Here is a 21,513-nt window from a genome sequence, read left to right as displayed (position 1 = left end):
TCTATTCCTGGCTGTCTAGCATGAAGAAGTCCCAGTAAGTGCCTTAAACACATCTGTGCAGGGACACAGTTTACTAATTACAGGAATGGTTTGGTGGAAAAAGAGGATTCAACTGATATATGGGAGCACCAGTTTAATGCACATGAGTAGAAGGTTGCTCTTAACTTTGCTTTGTGTTAATAAATTCAGCAAGTAGAGGAATGGTGCTTTTGTGGAACTTTTAACTCTACTGTTTCTCTGTTTAAGAATTGTGTTTTGCTGTGTGTGCTCATTTTTAGGTGACGTGGCATGAAATTGCCAGGCCTCAAGTGCACGGATACGACCTGCGCTGTCTGGCAATGATCGGCCGGTTTGAGTTCGTGTCAGGAGCAGATGAAAAAGTGCTCCGAGTTTTCCGTGCTCCCAAGAACTTCATAGAAAACTTCAGTAACATCACTGGTATCCCAATGGAGAAACTCTGCTCCCATGTAAGTATGCTAAAGCAATGCTACACAAAGAGAACCCAGTTAGATGTAAAATAAGTTAATGCTTCTGAAAATGTCAGATTGCACTAAACTTTGTAAAAGTTCTATTAGTTGTACTGAAATCATAACCTTGTTTTTCCTTTCTCTTCTGCTTGCTTCCATGTGTGTTGTTTCATATGTATTCTTAGTTGTGGGTATGTCAGCTGTCCTGTGCTGCTATCCTTTGTTTGCTCCTTGTTTGCATTAAGGTCTAATTCTGATTTTGTGTGCATTTTGTAGAGCAGATCTCATTCAAAATAGTTGCCTTTGTACAGTGTCTTGCATGCTCTTTGGGTATCTCACTCAAAAACAGGGCTTTTAATGCAGTTTCTCAGAGATTGATTAGCCTTTCCATTTAATTTAACAGTTGAAATATCTGGGATAGAACAGAATCATTTTCAATAGCAAGAAGTTACATAAGTAGCTGCTTAGTGCTTTAATTCCACAAGATTTCATAAGCATTTGCATTAATGACCATTTTACAAATAACATTGTGCTTTTATAAGGGTGGCAGATGTCATTATTTTACTTTATTTAGACTTTTCTTATTGGCTCTTCCTCTGAGTGCTGTTTTTTGATTCATATCACAAAGTGTTTCACATGGGCTTTGGTTAAAGAGGAAGGCTTTATGAGCTCTAATTATACAGCTGCTTTTAAATAGCTTTCTTGAAATTGTTTTCTGTGAAAGCTTTTTTTCACTGAAGTGGGGAAGCTTTTTCTTAATGTGGCTTAAATGCCTACCCCGAAAAAGTACCTGAAACCAGAAAACACTTTTATATTCTAAAAGGGTTGAATAGGATTATATTCAGTTCAAATCCATAGGATTGTATTATACTTTGGGTTCTAATGAGGAACCATTTTTGTTTTAGAGGCCTTATGCTTGTCTGGGTCTCTGATACATTTTCTCATCTAATTATGAACATTTAAGTACATTTTAAGCTATCACCTAAAATATTGATTTAACTCAGTTAAACAGTCTCTCTTTGAACTTTCTGATACCATAAGATAGTGGGTTTACAGCTATTAAATCTTTTTTTATCTCTACACAAAGATCCCCAATTCCCTTACCCTTTCTAAATTTTTGCTCTTTTCCTATACAATTGGAAGTATTTTCTGACCAATGTTTTGTCTTTCCCTTGTGCTGCTTTAAACAGGCATATATTCCAGCCACATCTCAGTACTATTTACAGAGCTGTGTTTCAAGTTGTGGTCACAGGCAGTCACCCTCTGTTCTCTTTTCCAAAATGCTGCTTTACTATTTCACTTCAGAACAACGATTTCCCAGTTCTATTGTGTTAAAAACTGCAGTGCTCTCAGTTAATAGATTAATTGTCATGTATGTGCTAGAATAAATATAATTGTGGAAGAAAACCTGCAATTAGTGTTGAAGAAAATCCTTGAGCTGGGGCCTTAGAAAAGCGCTTTTTTTGTTGTTGGTTTGGTTTTTTTTTCCCTTCCTGCCAGAGTACTGGCCTTTGTTTTGTCCAGGGTATGTTCTAGACTAGAGTTTTTCAAAATGCCCCCTTCACTTCTCTAGAAAGGTAGCTCCAGAAACTCTCAGGGGTTCCTCAAGCTGTGGCCTTTGAAATCACAGCCTACGTGACAATCTGTGCGTAACCTTTCTTTTTTCCTTAATTCAGCAGTCATCTGATCTTCCAGAAGGTGCAACTGTGCCAGCTTTGGGATTATCCAATAAAGCTGTTTTTGAAGGTATTGCTAGTGAGAAATAATGGTTGTGGTGTTTCATGTAGAAACTTTATTTAAGGGATTGTTTTAGTGTACATATTAGGTCTGTAAGTCTAGGCTTGACTGCAAGTTCAGAATCTAGAAATAAAATCATGCAAAGTGTTTGTTTCTTTGCTAGCACCTAAACATGGTGTTTTAAAGTAAAAAGCACAAGTAAGAAAGATTTAGCTAGCCAACAGTAGCTAATATCTTGGAGAGCCAGTGGAGATTACATTGTGGGGGAACAGGGAAGGAGGGTCAGAATTCTCCCTAGAATGATAAGAAGTATTTTCCTGGCACTTGGAATAAGACCAGGAATCTGGTTTTTCATAAAGCCTCTGGTAAAAATGCACTATAGTGGAATGTACAAATTATGTCAGACCTGTTTTTTTTTTTTCTCTGCCTAAAACTTTATCAGAAGGTGTGATCTACAAAAGGAAGCATTTTAATAAGCTTTGTCTCCAGGGTCTTCAGTGGCAATAAGCCAAATTTTCCTAAATAATTTGTAGAGAAAAAACAATTGATTGTACTTCAAATAACTTGTAAAATATATTTTGGCAAAGTTTTTTTTTTCTCCATGCTAACTCATGAGTTCTTCCAATGAGAAGGGAAACAAAACCTCCTTCTTCTAGATTATTCCCACACACAGAACAACTAATTTCTATTGATTTCATGTGGCCCAACTAGAAGCAGCACCACAAATAGAACATCTCTGCATCATCCACCACTGCTCACACAGTGCTGTCAGCATTGATGGCTTAGGGTAGAACACTGCAGACATGATCTCACTCTGCAGAGCAATCTTCCTGGTGATCAAATAGTTGTCTCAAATGAATGTTGCTCATTTCATTTTCAAAGAGAGCAAAGATGGGATGAATGAGAAGATAGTCTTTGCTTTGCTTTTTCTGTACCTTCTTTTTGAAACTGCTGTGCTTAAGAGGTACATTTGGCAAAAAGGTACATTCTGTCTGGGAGAAACTGTTCCCCATCTCTGTACCTTTTTCTTAATACCTTCACAAGGAAGGACAGAGTTGAATTTTAACTTACGATTAACTAGTTTTGGTTACCTCTGATACTTTTGCCTAAAGCTGAGGACTGAGCCCTCAGCATTTTTGCTGAAGTTTGCAAGCTGTAGCTACACTTGCTCAAATATGGGTTTTTATATAGTGACCTACATCAAATTTAGGAACTCATTACTTGTATCAGAGATTTTTGTCTTAAACTGTTTCCAATACAGAAAGAAAGGTTTAACACTGGTGTGTTAAGGAGACACAGGTTGAACTCTGGTGACTGCTTTGCTCAGTGAAATTCTTTTAAAGAATCTCTGAAAGATTGTGCTGATGGAGTAAAGTCAGTTTCAAAATGAAGGTTAGATTATTTTTTTTTAAAACCTTCTCATTCTCATATGCACTATAATAACTAGCTTCTAGTATTCATAATATTGTAACTCTGCAAGCAGAGAAACCTAGTTTCAAATACGTGTAAAAAAATAGGTATTTTTTACTTGTATAATAAATCCTCATATTTTCCCTTCTTTCTAGTATGTTCTCTAGCTAATGAAGTCCTTATTTTAATAGGAGATATGGCTGTTCAACCAGATGAGGATGAAGAATCATTTAATACCATTTCAAATCAGTATCCAGAGATTTATTTTCAACCCTTGATCCTTACAGGTATGAGAATTATCTCTGTTATAGGTAATAGAGAATGAGGTTAATTGAATATAAACTTGAAGCATTATTTAGCTGATTTGAAAAAATCAAATTTGAAAAGGCTGTACAAATCTTTTTTAGAACCTCCACCAGAAGATCACTTGCTGCAGAATACCTTATGGCCTGAAATTCAGAAGTTGTAAGTTTTATTTTTCCTTTTCTTCTTTGTTACAAAATTTCCGGAAAGCTGTTGCAACATGTTAATGTAGCCTAGTCTTGTAACTCTTTTACTATGTCATTTGAGTTTGTGTATGCTGTATTGCTTGTAAAAGAAACAAATTATATATATATATATATATATATATATATATATATATATATATATATATATAAAATTAGGAAACAATGAAGAAAATGGCAGTTAGAACTGATGTGTCACAGTTTTATTTTAGTTGGTTGTTTCTCCTTAAAGCCCTGTCTCCTGTCTGTACTGAAGGTCTCTCTGTGTAAGGAGTTTTCTGTTACTTTCCACTTCTTGGCGTGGGCTTGGATGGGGTTCGGCTGTCCGTCTCTGCTCCCACACACGCTTAGGATGGTTCTTGCACGCTGGGCCTCAAAAGATGAGTCTGGACTTTAGGTTTTTTTGGTCTTCGGAATTGTTTATTGTTTCTTATCTACAAAGTCCCTTCTCTGCCTGACCTGGATCTGACCAGCATGGCAGCCAAAGGCACTCTGACCTTCCCCCAAGGCGGTCACATCTTTTATAACAAAAACTACATATATCATATTTACTTTTTATCCCCAATACTTATCACCCTCGTCACCAAGTACACCCTCAACCCAGACCAATCCACAAGTGCCAGCACCACAACAGGAGATGGATGACAAGAAGAAGAAAGAAGAGTCTTGTGACATGCCCTGATTCCTCCATATTGTCTCCATAACCCCCCTGTACCAAAACCCCAAACTCTGTGATTTACCCTATAATTATGTCTTCCTTTCACCATTCACACCCGAGTGATTCCCACAGGTTCCATCTCCTCATACATCGGTGGCACATCCCTAGATGGATCAAAATCAAGCCACCAAGTGCTTTTGGCAACGTTCCAAGGCTCCCGAGCCCCCCAAGGGTTCTCTTGGTAGCTCTGGACATCAGGAGTGATGTGCTGAGCTCCCACAGGCTTGCAGATGCGGTGTGGCACTAGAGGCTGAGGCATCAATGGAGGAGCTTGCCCCTAACTCCTGTCAGAGTTGTAAGGTGCAGTAGATGGAGCCAGCAGCCAAACTTGTGGGTCTAGTGGTAGAGCAAAGTGATAAATGTTGAGTAAGATGGTTACAAGACTAGTTCGGGTATTGGATGCTGACAGAGTGGCTGTCAGTTGCTAAGATAATGGAGTTACGTGGCCATGATAATTATTTTGAGGTTGCAGGGTTTTAGAATTCTTCATCTCTGTTTTCTTCCTTTTCTGAAATTCACAACAATTTTCACATGAATGTTGTCACATGATTTGTTCCTTAAGGATCCCAGTAACATGAGGCTATATTTTCAAAATCTTTAAAGTTTTAGTATCAAAGTATAGCACAAAGAAATTGAATAATCTCAATCTCTTGTGGGTTTATTTATCTGAATCTCCTGAAAGGGTCTCAGACTGGAACAAGAAGATTGTTGAGCCTTTGCTGGTGGTTAAAGTCATCACTTTTGTGAGGAAGGAACATTACAGTTACTTTACCAGTTTTGTGAGGAAAGAAATAAAAAACTTTGGGAAAATGCTATGCAGCTTGCAATCATTGGACCATGGGGGAAGTTCTATGGGAGTTCATCTTTGTCTTCAATTGGGCAGTAAATCTGCTTTGAATGCTTTTAAGCTCTGTTACTGTGTTTGTACTCAAACATGATTTTAGGAGGAAAGCCAGTGGATGTTAGACCATATCTGCACATTATGTAATTTCTGTTACTTTGTTTCTTCTGTGCATTCTATGGCTGCTAATGCATTCACATAAGTAGATTGATAAGGGATGTTTAAGTAGTGAAAAGGAGCCAAGGCCAAAATTCTTCATCATTTGCTTTGACATTTCACAAAGTGTAGTGAGACATTAATATTTTATACTCTGCTATGGGAGTACTGCTTATCTGCCTTTATATCCTGCATTCATTAAAATAACTCCGTTTTATGACAGTCTTCAGATGACTTTTATCTGAGCAGTTTTTTCTGGTTTTAGAGACACAGCTAATGATATAGATCATTTTATGCAAGAGCAACAAGATGTAAAGCATTCGTAGACTTTCAGATTTTTTGGTCAGAGTAATCTTGAAAGAAGTAACATGAAATCGCATAATGTAGATTTCAAGTTGCCATAGCAGCAAAAGAACAGTGTGAGGCACTGACTTGCTAAAAATAGCTTGTTTGTCATTGACATTTGTGTATTCCTAGCTCTAACTTGACACCAAATTTTGAAGGATTAGTGTTGGGTTTTGCAAAGTGTTTGCTTGAGGAGGTTTTAGTATGAAGAACTGGCTGAATTTTTGCATAATATAATAACTTTAAATATGGTAAATCTTGTGAGAATATGCTAATCTTTATCCCCTTGGAAAATTATCATAGAGAGTTCATATGCAACATGCTGAGATTAAAGCTTTAATGTTGACATAAATATATAGGTTTCATGTATGTACATTTCATGTAATACACTTGGAAGTTGGAAGAGATTGTTTTTGACACTAGAAAATTGCTGTATTCATTTGTCTGGACACTTGAAAGTCCATTAAGTCTACCTGTGCATTAAAAAATGCTGTGCATTGTACAATGCTGAGGCAAAATTGCCTGTGGTTGAAAATATTTTATTATTCATTCATGCAGTTGCTTCTATCCATTGTGTACCTTTATTTGCTGGTGTACTATGTAGTGAAGAAATCAGATATTGTTTATGGGATCAGAGGATGGGACTGTATTGTAGCTCCTGTGCTGTCAAGGCTCATATACACTCTTTTAAAACAGCATCTCCTGTTGCCAACAGCCTAATTCTCTTTACTGGAGACAGCAGTGCTCTGTACAGCTGCTGGTCTGACCTAGGATAGTCCTACTCGTGTAACTGTGCAAGAGACAATATTTTATGTTTTCTGTTAATTTAGTAAGAATGGTTACATTTTGACATTTCAATTTAGCAAAAGAAGCATTGCATGCAGAAGCTTGAAATCAACTGCTCTTCAAATACTACTTTTAGGAAATTAAAACCAAAACAACTGAGGATTTGTTCCACAGGTTATTTTCCCGTCATTGAATTTCAAGAAATTTATACTTTTGAGACAATAAATATTTTTTAGTTTTAGAACATTGGTTTGCAGTGGTTTTCTCTACAAAACAGTCTCCAGGAAGGTGATTTAAAAGTAAGCATTATGATAAAACTCCTTCTGGTGGCAAATTAAGAATCAGACATGCAGTAGTACCTTCATCATTATAAGGCACACTCAAATTTACAACTTGACTTTTCAGTTAGGGGTACACACCAGTCCCTCTCCCTGTTAAAAGGTCCAGGCGCAGTTACATTTCATAAAAGCCAGTATATTCCCAGTCTTGAGACAGGGCTTTGGCAGTCTGTTGATGGGGTATGCCTAGCCATGATTCTTTGGACTTGGTTCAACAGATCTGGACAGTAATTTGTCATTTAAGGCTCTTCTGACTGCAAGTGAAATCCCATGAACGTCAGTCCCATGTAAGAAGTTAACACTGCTGACCAAGGAGTTTATTAAGGAACTGCTTATCTCTTCAGAACTAGGAGAATCATAGGAATCATACCAGCTGGTATTGAGCTGATACGTGATAGGTTACATCTCCAATTTTACTTTACTTCCAAACTTTTTTGTGACTGATTTTAAGTTGTGTTAGTTTGTATGGAATTTCTCCTTATTAGTTAAATACCAGTCTGGATATGTGAGCTTGATTTCAGCAGAACTCATGTGAAGAATGATTAAAAAATGTATTTCTGGAGAAGGCTAGAAATTTAGGGGGTTTTACAGAGGTTTTTTCCTTTTTCTACATGATGCTTGTCTTAGTTCAGAAATCTTCTTGCAGTATTTCACAGAATAGGCATCATTTGACTGTGTGTTTTTGGCATATTTCTTCAGTGGTTTTCAAATATGTGGCTTATGATTTTTATTGGTAGTGTTAAAATTGCTTTTAAAAAACATAAGGCTACATTAAATGCTGCTTTAATCTGCTTTGTTAGTCATTAGGGTGGCTTTTGCAGTGCTGATTCTTTAAGACTGTGGAATGGGCTGGAGAGACTTTTCTGTAGCCAGTTTCTAATAGAAGAACTTGTGGAGATGTTTAAACTGAAAGCTGAACAAATTATTTAGGATGTAATACAGAAACAGTGGTGAGAAGTTCCTGGCAGGTGTCTTTCATTCTTGAAAAGAGATTTAAATTAATATAACAACTTTGATACATACTGCAGAAATGATTGTGATGTGTTAAATTTGTTTTCATGTGTATTTCAGATATGGACATGGATATGAAATTTTTTGTGTTGCTTGCAATAATTCAAACACTCTACTTGCCTCAGCATGTAAGGTAAGAAAAGATTCTAGCACCACCTAGTGAAAAGTGCTGTTCGATTTCTAGGGCTGAATTCTCTTCCTTCACAAAATGTGAAAGATTTTGTATAAGTGACAGTTGGCATGCAAAGGTGAGGGTGGATTGCCAATGAGTTATTATTCCTAAATGGTGTATGAGTCATTTGAAGATATTAGAAGGATAAATTCTAACATAGGTCTGAAATGTTTTCTTACTGATACATTGTCAGCATTAGAAGAAAGTAGGGAAACAATGTTGAAACTGCCCAGAGGAGAGCTGGGTCTTACTGGATTGCAAGCCTAAAAACAAGCTGTCTAGTGTCTTACTACTTTGGAATGTGTGACTTTTATACTTGCTCTCATTAATTCACACTGATACTGTTTTCCGTCTATACAGGCTTCCAAAAAAGAGCATGCAGCAATTATTTTGTGGAGCACTAGTTCTTGGAAGAAACTGCAGAGTTTGTCTTTTCACAATCTGACTGTTACTCAGCTGGCATTTTCTCCTGATGACAGCTTTTTACTAGCTGTTTCTAGAGACAGGAATTGGTCACTGTGGAGGAGAGAGAATTCCTCAGAGTCAGGTAAGATATGTGAAGTGGATGTATACGTTTGTAGACTTGGCAGTTTGTTCAGTATTTTTGGCTGCAAAATATTTGAAAGAGAATTGATAAAATATTTTAATGGACATTTTGCTTGCAACTTTGAAGAATTATTAGTGTTGTAGGCTCTTGTGAATTTAAGAAATGCAATTAATGTGTGGAAACATAAAAAGGAAATTAAAATGCAAAGAAGAATATAATCAGGCTTTAGATAGTGTTTAATTGATGGATGTAATGAAGTCCTCGTGCCTTCTGCATGTGATTGTATGTTTGACTTACTGAAATCAAGTACACAAGCTGAACTTCAGATTGGCATTCTGTCAAGGAGAACCTTCACTGCAGAGTTCTGTGCAGGCATAGCCGGAAGGTTCAGTGCTGCACCCGTATCCTGCATAGGCTGCCTTGTCCCAGCCTGCATGGCCTGACAGTTTGAGACTCTTGACAGGATTAATCTGTCTTTGGTGTGGCTTTCTGATAATCCTACACAATTGATTAATTTGACTAGAACTGGCTATGTCTGGAAAAAGAGCTGATAGTAAGGATTCAGTTGACTTTTTCATTAAGACTTTGAGCCTTGCAAAATCATGAGGAGATTGCTATTGAACACTTTAATAGAATCCTAGAACAGATGCTTGTGCAGAAAGCGATTATCATTGCACTCTTGGCTTAATAGCATATAAACACTGCTGGGCTCTATAGAATGTTCCTAGAGGCTTGGCAGTGAGTTTTGGCCCCTTCAGACAGTGTCCAGTTGTATCCTGGCTTGAATTTCTGTTCTATTCAGACTTCTATTCTAAAGCCTGGCATATTGTCTACAGTAGTTACACAATGGTTTAGGATAAGGATCATGAATACTCATAGCAAGTAGAGGAAATCCTCTTTTCATCTGTTCATCAATAACCCTTCTGTCTACGAATAACATCATTATCAGTGTAAAGCAAAACTGCTGCTATTGGCATCCCAAGAAGTGGTTATTTAAAGTCTATGCTCCAAAATGACAACCTTTTCTACTTAGGAAGAGCATTCTCATTTACTGATCTGCTGATCAGATATAGTGTCTGATTGTATACAAGCTGAAATATAAGCTTGTCTCTTTGGGAACACATTAATCTTTACAATTGGACCATTATGATTTGAGCAGTTGGGACTTTACTGGTAAATAGGAGCTTTAGTGAAATTACTGGGGAAATGTGAACACAAGGTAAATGTTGCACTATTAAAAACTTCTGAAGTCAGTGTTCTCAAAAAAACTTGATAGAAATAACCTGAAGGTGTTATACTATAATTCTTCTAAAAAAGAAATCAATTTAGAAGATTGAACTGTTCCTACTGCTTTAGGGCTATAAGGGCTTACTGATATGGTATTGAACAGGCGTTAGTTAGCACTGTGGGAAGTGCTGGAAAAACCACCATATAGTCCTAAGTATTCCCAGTTGCTTTAAAGATGAGTGGAGTAAGTATTTTTGCAGTTCTGACATAAAGTAAGAGTAACAATTGCTTTTAATATGTAAAGTAGTTGAAACAAGGCTTTTTCCTCTACATGTGTTATTCCAGGACCAGTCTTCACTTGCTGTGCATACACAGATAAAAATACCGCTGTTCACAGTCGAATCATTTGGTCCTGTGATTGGACACCAGACAGCAAGTATTTTATTACTGGAAGTCGGGACAAAAAGGTAATTAATGTTGAAGGAATTTAGAAAGCCCAGGGTTGTTTTAAATGTCTTTTAGAATAACAAACACTGTGTTCTAATGAGCCTCTATTTTATATATACACAAAAGTTATTGCTTGTATTAGCACAGAAATCAGTGATACTTTCATAAGCTAAATAAAGTGCTTGAATATGTATATACAAGACTGTGGGCTGCCAGTTGGACATTCTCCCTTCTTTTTTCATGCAGTAAGACAAGCATATGTCACATAATTCTATGGGTCTCAAGTTTTTCTTTAACTTTCATAACAGAATCTGGTTTTGTTGTCAGTAGCTTTAATGAAATCAGACAGACTGCCTACAAAGTCAAATCTCTGTAGGTAGAGGTTGTTTTTACCATTTTTAGGGTCATCCACTGTGCCCTGAAGTTATTTTAATGAAGTTATTCCTTATGTTTTTGTACGTGAATTTACAAGAAGATTAGAGTGGAAGTTCATAGATGACTCTTTTGCTTACAGGTCATTATCTGGGGCCAGTGTGATTTGTCAGTGATTACTGAAGGGAATGGGCTGGATTCAATCAAGCCTTGTTCAACAGTGCTGGATGCTGGGGATTCTGTGACTGCTGTTGGTATCAGCCGTGTGCTTACTCCTGATGGAAGGTATTGCTGGTTTTCTGTAATGTCATTTTGGGTTTAATCTGAAATTAGTATTTATTCCTTTAGTCAACTAGTTTCCTGTAGCTAAACAGCTCTCTAAATCTACCTGTCCATTGTTTTGACCATTCTTTAACAGAATGACCTTTATTTTTTTTTCTTTCCTATCCACCTTTTCAGGTGTATGGTGACTTCTCCAAGCAGTATAATGAGAAAAATGAAAGTGGGAGAGGGGAGGGAGAGATGCGTGAACACACCTGAAACACATGAATTCTTCCAAAAATATTGACTGATGTTGTGATAACCTCCTTATTTTTTCCTAACCAAATATATGTAGCAGGTTTCTGCTTTGCTAATTTTTTTGTGAAGCAGCTTTGATGTATTAACTTTTTTCATGGAAAAGTAAATACTGGTTTAAAGGGCAAGGTTCAACAGCAGTGCTTGAGTGCTCTTCTTTCTATCCTGCATTAGAACTGACCTCACTGAGCTATCTACTGTAATTTCTAATGAAATGAATGTAATTCTTCTCTTGGTAGATACATTGTTGCAGTAGGCTTAGAGAGTGGGAAGATTATCTTGTACACATGGAAGCAAAGTGGGAAAGAACCAACACTGGCTGACTGGACCACAGGTGTTGAGATAGATAACAGGTATGTCTTTTGAAGTGAGTTAGGAGCAATGAAAGATTATTCTTCAAACTAACAGTGCTGGAGTTCTGTTCTTATAGTATAAAATGTATGAATCTAGTTTATTTCTGTATCTAAAATTGTTATCCTTTTAGGAAAAGTTTGATCCCTGAAAGTTTAAACATGTCTTGAAGCAAAACCCAGAAATAAAAGTATTAGTTACTTAGATGTGTTAAAAAACCTTCCAACAGATACAAAGAAAAACCAGAGGGGGGTAAACCCCAAAATATTTCATACTATGCAAAAGCTTTGAGGACTATTACCCTTTGTTGGCCTACTTAAAAAAAACCCCTTTACCTTTGGTCATGAATATGATGATAGAAAACACTGACGAGAGAGTGGAAAGGATCACTGTCTGTGTACATCAGCAAAACCCTTAGGAGTGGATGACAGCAAGCTTTGGTGGGCAGCTTCCAGCAGAAACCAAAGGAATGACAAGATGTGGGGCTGCTGCGGTGACAGCTAGAGAGACTCTGTGGAGAGACTTGGAATGTTTCACTTGAAGCACTCCCCTGGGTTCTTCTATCACACACTGGCATTGATAGTAACAGAAATAGAAGTTGGTGGTGACTTTGGCCTGTGTGTGCTTGCAATGAATGGGAAAGAGACACCAGATAACAGGAAATTGCAGGCTAAAAGCCAGAAATCTGTCATATCTAAGTAACTGAGATATTTGACCTCCTGCTTAATGTGGTGAAACTGAAAATCAATAGCTGTTTGAATTATTGATGAGTGAGAGGAAAAAATGTCATTAGTGTTAATGACCCTACTTAATAAGAACTTAATACCTGCTGGTTGTCACAAGTCAGTTTTTCCTCAGTTGGTAGTGTTAACTGTAGAGTACTAATTACATGAATGTTGATGTTTACACTCACATGCCCAACTGTGTTTAACATTTTGCAGTTACGTATGGATTTCTTTTTGTTGCAGCCAAAGTCATGCTCTTGCTGTGAAGCGCTTATGCTGGAGACATCATGCAGGCAGAGCTGGACATAATGATGAGAACAGCAGCAAGTGGTTGCAGCTTGCAAGTTGTGGAGCTGATCACTGTGTTAAAATATTCAATGTCAACAGATTTGCTCTTTAGCAAAGACAGCAGGCCTGTTTGTGCCAAACAGATTCACAGCATTGCATTTCAACTTTTAGCCACTTTGATTATTGAATTTTCTATTTTCTGCTGTGGAAAGTAAAATATCTTACATGTAACTTAATAAGGCAACTTTAGTGGAAGTTTGAAATGTCAAATATTTTTCTAATCCTGCAGTTCTGGGAATATGAAGTATATGTTTTGTTTGGTGAATATCCTGAAACTGAGGGATGGGAGGTGGGGTAGGGCATGGGAGGATACTGAGAGATCTTTGTTTGCTGTGACTTGAAGGATAGGTGGTAAGCTGCTGATACTTGGGTACTTCTGTACTTGAGATTCCCCTTGGAGTACTGATTTTTTTTTATCTCCTCTTGCTATTAAAGTTAACTGTTGGTGGTTAGCTGCCAGTGCTGCCAGTGTGTGTTCAGGCATGTGCAGCCAGAGTTCAGGGTTAAACATGGAACTTTCTCTAATTGCTTTTGAATGTGTATTAGAGCTCTGGTCCAAGTCTGAGGCCACCTGACTCTGGAAGGAGTAGTTTGTGTTCAGATGCTTGGACAAGCCTGCTTGCTTTTATTCCCTTATTCTGCTTTGCAGGGCTGAACTCATACTTCTTGGTCAGGTGGAGCTTAAAGCTGAACTCAGAGACCACTTAAATCTTCTGGTGTTTCCACTATGAGCCCTCTCTGAGCAGAGTGTGATAGCAGAGGCACCTCTGAGACTGTTAGAGGGATGTCCTCTACAGTTCAGACTGGAAAAGCTTATGGATATCACTAGGCAGGAGCTAAAAGGAGGCAGCCATTCCTTACAATGCCTTTGGGCTCTTCCTGACTTTTGAGGACTCCCTCTTTGCTCCTGTGAAAACAAGTTAACTTAGTTGTCCCATAGTGTAATTTAAGTAGAGTGCTAATAGACTGAGAGTACTTCAGAAAGACTTCACGTCAGCAGGTCTGTATCTGGTTCCAAAGTCTGACTTAGAAATTAGTTAAACTTTGAGAGTGAAATTGTTATTCCAGAACTGCTTGCTACCTGTAACTGGCAGTGCAGAGGTAACTGGAATTCTGTTTAACTTTCTACTGTATTGGATATTTAGATTAGGAGTGTAGCTCTCTCAGAGTGGGCTATACTGTCTTCAGGGTAATTATGGTTTATGTCTTGAAAGGTTTTGTGTTTATGCCTTGAAAGGTTTTGTATTTTAGCTTGCTATTTTCTGTTTTTCAGCCATTAAAAAAAAAACAAAACTATTCTTTAAAATGGGGATAGGGGAATAAAAAAAAGACTTATTAATAAAGATAATTTGCTACATTTTACTTGCGGTACCCAGTGCTTTCCTTACATGAGTGCTCAAGCATGAGTGCTGCCAAAAATGGGTCTTTATTCTGTGTCCCAATTGTAATATTTAATCTTAAAATTTGATGGTAATGCTGTACAATTCTTTCCAATAGTAGCACATCTTGTGGCCACTTCTGGGTATAGTTGACAATGAAATATCATATAGGTTGTCCCTCTCTTTTATTTTGTGAAATACTGTCATTAACAAGAATCAGCTACTAGAAGATTTAGTAATCCAGTCCATTACTCCTGGGACTTGGTGACTCAATCACATTCATTGTTCCAGCTTTAAATGCACCAGATTAGTCTGTTGGTCTCCTAAGTCTAAATGTTTATAATACACACTTTAAATTTTCAATTAAGTTAGAGGTTAGACACCTCGACACATGATTAATATTTTATGTATGATAATCTCTTTGCTCACACATCACTTTGCTATGCGTTTAGTAGGTGTGACTTTAATATACACCTTTATCTTCTCATAAATCCACTCATGTCTTTTCAAAATGTAAATCAGCATGTTACAAATACTAAGGAATGAGCTGCTGTCAATGTACCTGGCGCTCTGAAGTTTTCTGCTTGTTGTACGGTGCCACTGAAAATGGAGTTGAGAAAATTGATGGGATAAACTGAAGTTTTGTAAAGAACATTCTGTTACCTTTTTGCTACATTTGAGGTAAAGCCATCCCATAAAGATTTTGGATGCATATTATCACTATTTACTGGCTTTATGCTAAATTTGAAGAGCCTTTGTTCATTCAAAGATGTGAACAAACTGTTTTATGCAATCAGGCCTAAAGAAGGATTGTTCTGTTTTATGGTAGAGGTGTGTGTGACAAAGCAAGCAAGAAATGACATGGGTCTTGCTGTTTGTAACCAAAATTAAATAGTTATTGAGGTTGTCCAAAGCAATCTTAAATCTTTCAGTCCGGGATGCAGGTGTAGGCATCCTCAAGTCTGTGTTGCACCAACAAGCCATGCCAACACTGACATTAGAGGTGAGCATGCTGTGGTGTCTGGTGGGTGAGGAGGACAAAACAAGCTGTTTGTGTAAACTGGGAGGATGTGGGATGCTGACCTTCAGCCTGAGGAACTCCTACCTGGGCTCCACGTGGCAAGCTCCCTAAACACTGCTGCCAAAATATTGATTATGTTAATTCCTTCCGTTATGAAATGGCAAAGTAGGAGCAGGTTAGGCATCATGCTAAGCCTTAAAAAACATGCTATCCTGCTGTTGTCTCTCTTGTGGGCTGATACTTCAGAAGTAACTAGAAGCAGTTGAAAATTTCAAGGAAGTCAATTATTGAACTCTGAGCTATTGAAAACGTCGCTTTGGTAACTCTGACTAATCTCTGTTTTCCAAAATATTTAACGTGAAGAAATGAGAAGGCTCCAAGGCTCACTGCCAACTGCAGCTAATACAGAGTTGAGAGAAGAGGAGGAAGCAGCTGTGTCCTCATTTAGACTCCAATCTCACTTTAAAGAAGTGGCTGTTACCAATAAGGAAACTTTAAAATAACTGAAATGGGAAGCAAAAATATTACTTGCTGTTTTAAGGAGCATCTGGAGCTGTACAAAAGATGAGGCAAAATCACTGACAGGACAAAAATCAGAATTTGCCTTTCATGCGCTGGAAGCTGGTGGAGGTGGGAGTTGTTGAGCACAGTTCAGCAATGCCCCTCTACTGCTCTTTTATCAGCAGTCCTTATCAGGCTCTGCAGTGGTAGTTTTGAGGCAGCAGGGCAGGGCAGCATGTTTACCCTGTGACATGCCCAGCCCTTGACCCTCCAAACATTCCCATTTTTGCCCTGTGTGCTGGCACACCCTCAAACAGTTGTGAGATATCCTTTCAGAGATGCTTTTTCTCCCCCAGCTGGGAACTGCCTTTTTTTCCCATGCCAACCACCAGATTTCCCTCATCCTGCTTCTGTGTTTGCTGTAGGGAGCAGGGGGAGGCTGTGGGCTCCCTTTGCCAGCCCCTGGTACGCTTGCTCAAGCACAGCTCTTGCTGTCACCTTTTATGACCAGCTCTAGTCACTGTATTTGAGGAGTTTGTGTTCAATATCCAAACATTGTCATTTTATTTTCTGCAGCAACTCATCCTATGCTGTAATAAAGCTAGAAATAAATAAATAAAGCTAGAAATTACCTTTCTCTCTTTCTGGAGGGAATTTAGGGTAGAGCATGTGACAAATCCCAATGCTGTACCATAATAATGGACTAGCTCCAGTATCCTGGGGTAGCTCCACCAACCAGACGTGCCCTGAAGTCCTCAAGGAGAGCTGCTCCATGTAATTGGTGTTTGCAGGACTCAGCCAACAGTACAGCTGCACAGATGAGGGGAGGTGTTGTCCCAAGGTAATTGCCATATTACGGTGGTGTCACCCTTTGTACAGACTCCAGCAGATCACAGCTGAAATAACAAAGGATGCAACAAACCGTTTTTTTTTACTGCAGAGGATCTGTTCCCCTTGCCTCAAAATCTTGTGTTAACACTGATCTTGTCCTGCCTCATAGTCCTTTTCTTCTAAGGACTTTTCTCTCTATATTCACCCCCTCTTCTAAGAATACGATTTGCCTTCTTGGTCCCTTCTCCATTCCTGCAGGCTCCTAAATACTCCTGTAAGCAATCCTTATTTTCTCAACAGCCTTTTATCTCTTCCTTTTGTTCTTGTAAGATAATCCAATGCTTTCTAATACATGATCCCGGGAGAATTCAAGTGTATCAAGTATAACATTCTCTTGGTGTTTTCCATTCAGCCTCCTTTGTCTCTGTTTCTTCCTTTGCTAGGTTTTGGGCTTTTGGTGTTTACACAGCCTGTCCAGCAGCATTACCTCCTTTCTCCCTGACAACAAATTACTGGCATACATGTGAGCAGCGTGCCCTCCTCCCTTGCTAAAGCATAAGCTGTCTACCTGCCAGTGAGGGGAACTTTTCTCCTCTGCAAAAATGAATTGACTGCAGTCTCCCCAAGGGAAGCTTTCCAAATGCTTTTCAAGATAAAGCAATCGTTCTGTTTGTCTCTGTTTCATAATCTTGGAGACTCTCCTTCCTGCGAGTTATTGTATAAAGATGTGCCTCTCTGAGAGAATATCTGTACTCCACAGACACACTTTTTAGAGTGTAGGAACTTCCTGCTGCTCAAGTTTTTTCCTTTGACATGGCAGGCAGTCCTATATTCAGTTCTCTGGATGCTACAAATTTTCGCCACTGTCCACAGACAGCACCGAGCTGCGACACATGATTCTCTCTCTGCAGGGCAGAGAAGATCCTGAGATGTCTGTAGTTTGCCCTGGGCAGTTCTTGAGGGTGGGTCTGTCTGACCTTGTCAGGTGCTAAATGTGTGATGTAGAAGCCTCCTGTGGGTGCTCTGGTCAAACTGCTGCTGCTTTGGTGTGTGCACAGTCTCCCAATATCTCAGACACTGCTGTGCCTTCAGGAACAGCTCCAGGTCACTAAGTCCATTGGGAATAGTTGGAGTGGGAGCCCCTTTACAGCTGGTGAGCATTGATTTAGGCTGGTAGACCACCCCTGTAGTTCCAGGTGCATGGAATGTAGGAATGTAGGCCATTAAAGCTAATAAAAAGGTAGAAATGTTTGTTTGGCTTAGCTGCTACTAGACAAACGGCAGCTTCAGCTTTTTCTACCCATCAAAAAGAAAATTGGTGTGTTTTATCATGTAAAAGGTATTGTCATAGCTCAAAACAGGAGTTATGTCCCTGATGCGAAATTCTGCAATTTCTATGAATTGCTCAAAAGTGCATTTCCATAGATTATTAGTACTGAAAATTGCTAGCTCAATAAAATGTAATAAAAGCATTATGTTTCATAGAGCAATAGGATCATGTGATTATAAACTGGAAGGGAGCTCAGGAAGTCTCTTTTCCTATCTGCTCCAGGCAGGGTCAACTGTGAAATCACACCAGGCTACTCAGAAATTCTGCCAGTCTGGTCTTGAAAATCTCAGAAGATGGAGACTGCAGAGTTTGACTGCTGACTGCCTTCATGGTGAAAACTTTTCTTCTACTTTTCTCAGTTCTGAACCTCTCTTGTTTCATTTTATGGCCTCTCTTACCTTCCTTCATCTCTTTGTTATGGAGAGCTGGGCTCCATCATCTTCACAGTCTCCTTCTTAGCATCAGAAGGCTGCTACCAAGTACCTGCAAAGCCTTCTCTTCCCCTGATGGGCTTAACCTGGCCCATCCCTCCACCTTCCTCCACAGGGCAACTAATCCAGCTCCCTCTACCTCTGCTGCACTTGCTCCAGTTTAACAGCATCTTTCCTGTGTTGGGAAAACCCCAAACTGGACAGGTTCCCATGGTCTCTACGATAGACTAAGTGTCTAAAGTCTGTGGTACAATTTCCTGTCCTAGGAGTCCAAATATGTAACTCTCTTTTCTTTGACCTTATCATATATTTTCCTACACTACTTCTTTGCATGTACTTGCCTGTTTGTGGTGGGGATGCGATCCCAAGGCAGAGCTGCAGATTTTAATGTGTGTTTGCAGAGCTGGGAACTTCCCCATACCCACTGCGCAGTGTATTCCAACATCCCCACCAGACAGGAACTCTGGCCACATGGCACACTGCCTCTGGGAACAAAAGAGCTCCTGGCATACTAGCTAAATGTTCATGCTTCCACCACTGGTGAGGTGGAAAGGTGGAGAGGGCAGAGGAAAGATGGTTTGGCTCTGGCTGGAAGCTCCCCCCATCTCCTGCCTCAGAGAGCAAGACACCCAGCCCAGGCAGGTGTCCAGAGCCCACGGCAGAGCTGCAATCCATCTCTGTTTCCCTGTGCCTTGGGGTGGCCATTGCAGACATCTGTTTAGATAATTGAGAGCTGACACAGGCACTGTTATACTCGTTGTAAACCCAAAACAGCCCCTCACCCCTAAAATTCTAGATTTAAGAAATTGCTTACCATCTAAGAGAGAAAGAAATGGATGCTATTTTAAATGCCTGAACTGTGGTCATTTCACTGTAAAATCAGTGAGTTGGTGGTTTCCACATGCCCAGGACCACCAGGTGGCAATATAATAAAAAGGATGTGTGTATTTGCAGCACCTGTCATGTATACCCAAAAATTCAAAATAAATTACAAATATGTTCAAACAGAGGTATTCTATCTCCTCTGAGTTGTTCAAATGCACTGTTTCAGTGACAAGCATTTCTCATGAAACACGAAATTTTGAAAGCATTCTTCCATTTTTATCCTGCATTTGGGAAACAGTAAACTTCAAAAAGCAGTGAGCACCTCCTAATCACACAGGGTCTTACTGTCTGCTGTAGACATTTTCCCAACAACTCAGCCTGAAGAAGATGTAAGAAAATCTTAATCTTGTTGGAAAATGGGACCTAAATTTCTTTAGGTGTCTGTTTTGTTTTCTGGGTTTTTTTATTCTGAAAGGCTGTCTAACCATGTGGATGCCCTGGGAGAGGTTTAAACTAATGAGGTCTCACACACCTCCTGATAGCAGCTTTCATTTAGATTTTAGGGTGGATTTCAATGAAATATTAGGAATAAATTCTTTACTGTAAGCCTGGTGAGGCACAGGAACAGGTTGCCCAGAGAAGTTGTACATGACCAATTCCTGGAAGTGTTCAAGGTGAGGCTGGATGTGGCTTTGGATGTGGGAGTGATGAACTTTAAGGTCCCCTCCAACCCAAACCATTCTATGATTCTATGATTTTTAAGTGATGGATGATCACAGTGGATCATATCATCAAACTCTCCCAGACATCAGTGATTTATGTTTCAGGAACATCTTCAACAAGAGGAAGAGCCTTGGTGCCTATTAGCTATTGATGAATTTCCTTTTCCTTCCATGGGTTTGTCTAATTGCTTTTTGAATCCATGCAAACACATGATTTCCCCTGTGATTAGTTGGTAATCCTCAGGGTAAGTCTGTGCCAATAAGAAGATGCATCTCTTGTTTGTTTGGAACATTTAATGCCTCCTTGTTATTATATTAGAAAAGAAAAGGATTAGTTGTTTTTCACTGTCTCCTTGTTAGTCCTGATTTTATAGACCTCTAGCATATTCCCTGCTCATGGATTTCTTCTCCAGTTTAAAAGATCCTGCTGTAATTAAATGTCCTTTTATGGCAGCCGTACTCTTCCCTTCATTGAACTTACTGCCTCTTCCCCAAGGCTACAATATCTCTACCAATGCAGAGGTATTTATTACTGGTTTTGAACTCTTTTTATTTATTTATATTTGTCTGGGAGTGCCTAACAGACCAAACTGTTTTATTTAAAGTGCTGGCAAATAATTTCTTTTTTTGTTTTGTTTTGAAACAAGTCAAAACTCTTATTTGAAGCATTTAAGGCTCATGATGCTGTCTTTTGGATATTTGGGACAGAGTATAGTACCTTGTCTTTGGAGTCCTTTGTTCTTTCCTTATTTAAGTCATAAACTGATTTTTCTAATATCATTCTGGTCTGCAGTGACAAGTTGCAGAGGCCTCAGCATTGCAGCCCGGTGTGGAACAATCAGCACTAGCTGCTAAAGGATACGTCCAGTACTAAAATAACAGGGTAGCTGCAACCCAAGACTGAAGGTACTAGCAGCATATGCTTGGGATGTCTGTGCAGCAGCTGATTTTATGCCTCCTGCATCTTTTCAGCTCCATCAAAGTATCAGTCAATCACGGTGGTGAGAATTTCCTTTATCGACTCGGTAAAAACAGAGGAGGCTGGTGAGTGACTCCTGTGATTTGGTGAGAGCCTTTCCAGCCACGTCAGAAGAGGGGATTTCACACTGTGTGGAAAGCTTCCCCACAGATGTAGCAGATGCTGGAAACCCTTTCCAGCTGTTCTTGCCCACAAAATCAGCAGAGAGGCAAAAGTCTCCACAGGATTTTACAGATTTAAAAACAAACAAATAATTGATTTTTTTAAAGTCTAGAGGAATGTGCAGTTGCTGTTCAGCTTGTCCTTTTGCATAATGTACAAGGGGATATAGTACTCTGTTGAGTTACTGAGCAGCACAGTGACTTGTGGTTAACCAGGTTATCCAGAAAGATCTTTAAAAAAAGCAAAACAAGC

The 21,513-nt window shown here is 39.0% G+C and overlaps 1 protein-coding gene across 3 annotated transcripts in view; it reads left to right on the top strand.

The window, feature by feature from the left end:
- The window catches only part of ELP2 (elongator acetyltransferase complex subunit 2), a 38,467-nt gene extending 24,025 nt beyond the window's left edge, over window positions 1-14,442 (top strand). For 2 of the 3 annotated variants that reach the window (XM_030231084.2, XM_050971158.1), the window contains 10 exons: window positions 279-467; window positions 2,144-2,213; window positions 3,806-3,901; window positions 4,022-4,079; window positions 8,376-8,448; window positions 8,848-9,034; window positions 10,607-10,728; window positions 11,223-11,365; window positions 11,896-12,009; window positions 12,976-14,442. In XM_030231084.2, coding sequence (XP_030086944.2) covers window positions 279-467; window positions 2,144-2,213; window positions 3,806-3,901; window positions 4,022-4,079; window positions 8,376-8,448; window positions 8,848-9,034; window positions 10,607-10,728; window positions 11,223-11,365; window positions 11,896-12,009; window positions 12,976-13,132 — 1,209 coding nt within the window. In that variant the 3' untranslated portion in view covers window positions 13,133-14,442. The remainder of the gene's footprint in view (window positions 1-278; window positions 468-2,143; window positions 2,214-3,805; window positions 3,902-4,021; window positions 4,080-8,375; window positions 8,449-8,847; window positions 9,035-10,606; window positions 10,729-11,222; window positions 11,366-11,895; window positions 12,010-12,975) is intronic. The other variant, XM_030231085.2, reaches the window with a different exon arrangement.
- Window positions 14,443-21,513: the final 7,071 nt, after the last annotated feature.

Source organism: Serinus canaria, chromosome 2 (assembly GCF_022539315.1).
Source record: "Serinus canaria isolate serCan28SL12 chromosome 2, serCan2020, whole genome shotgun sequence".
NCBI classification, from domain to species: Eukaryota; Metazoa; Chordata; class Aves; order Passeriformes; family Fringillidae; genus Serinus; species Serinus canaria.
The sequence above is the reverse complement of the archived record's forward strand: the minus strand, read 5'-3'. Positions and strand labels throughout refer to the sequence as shown.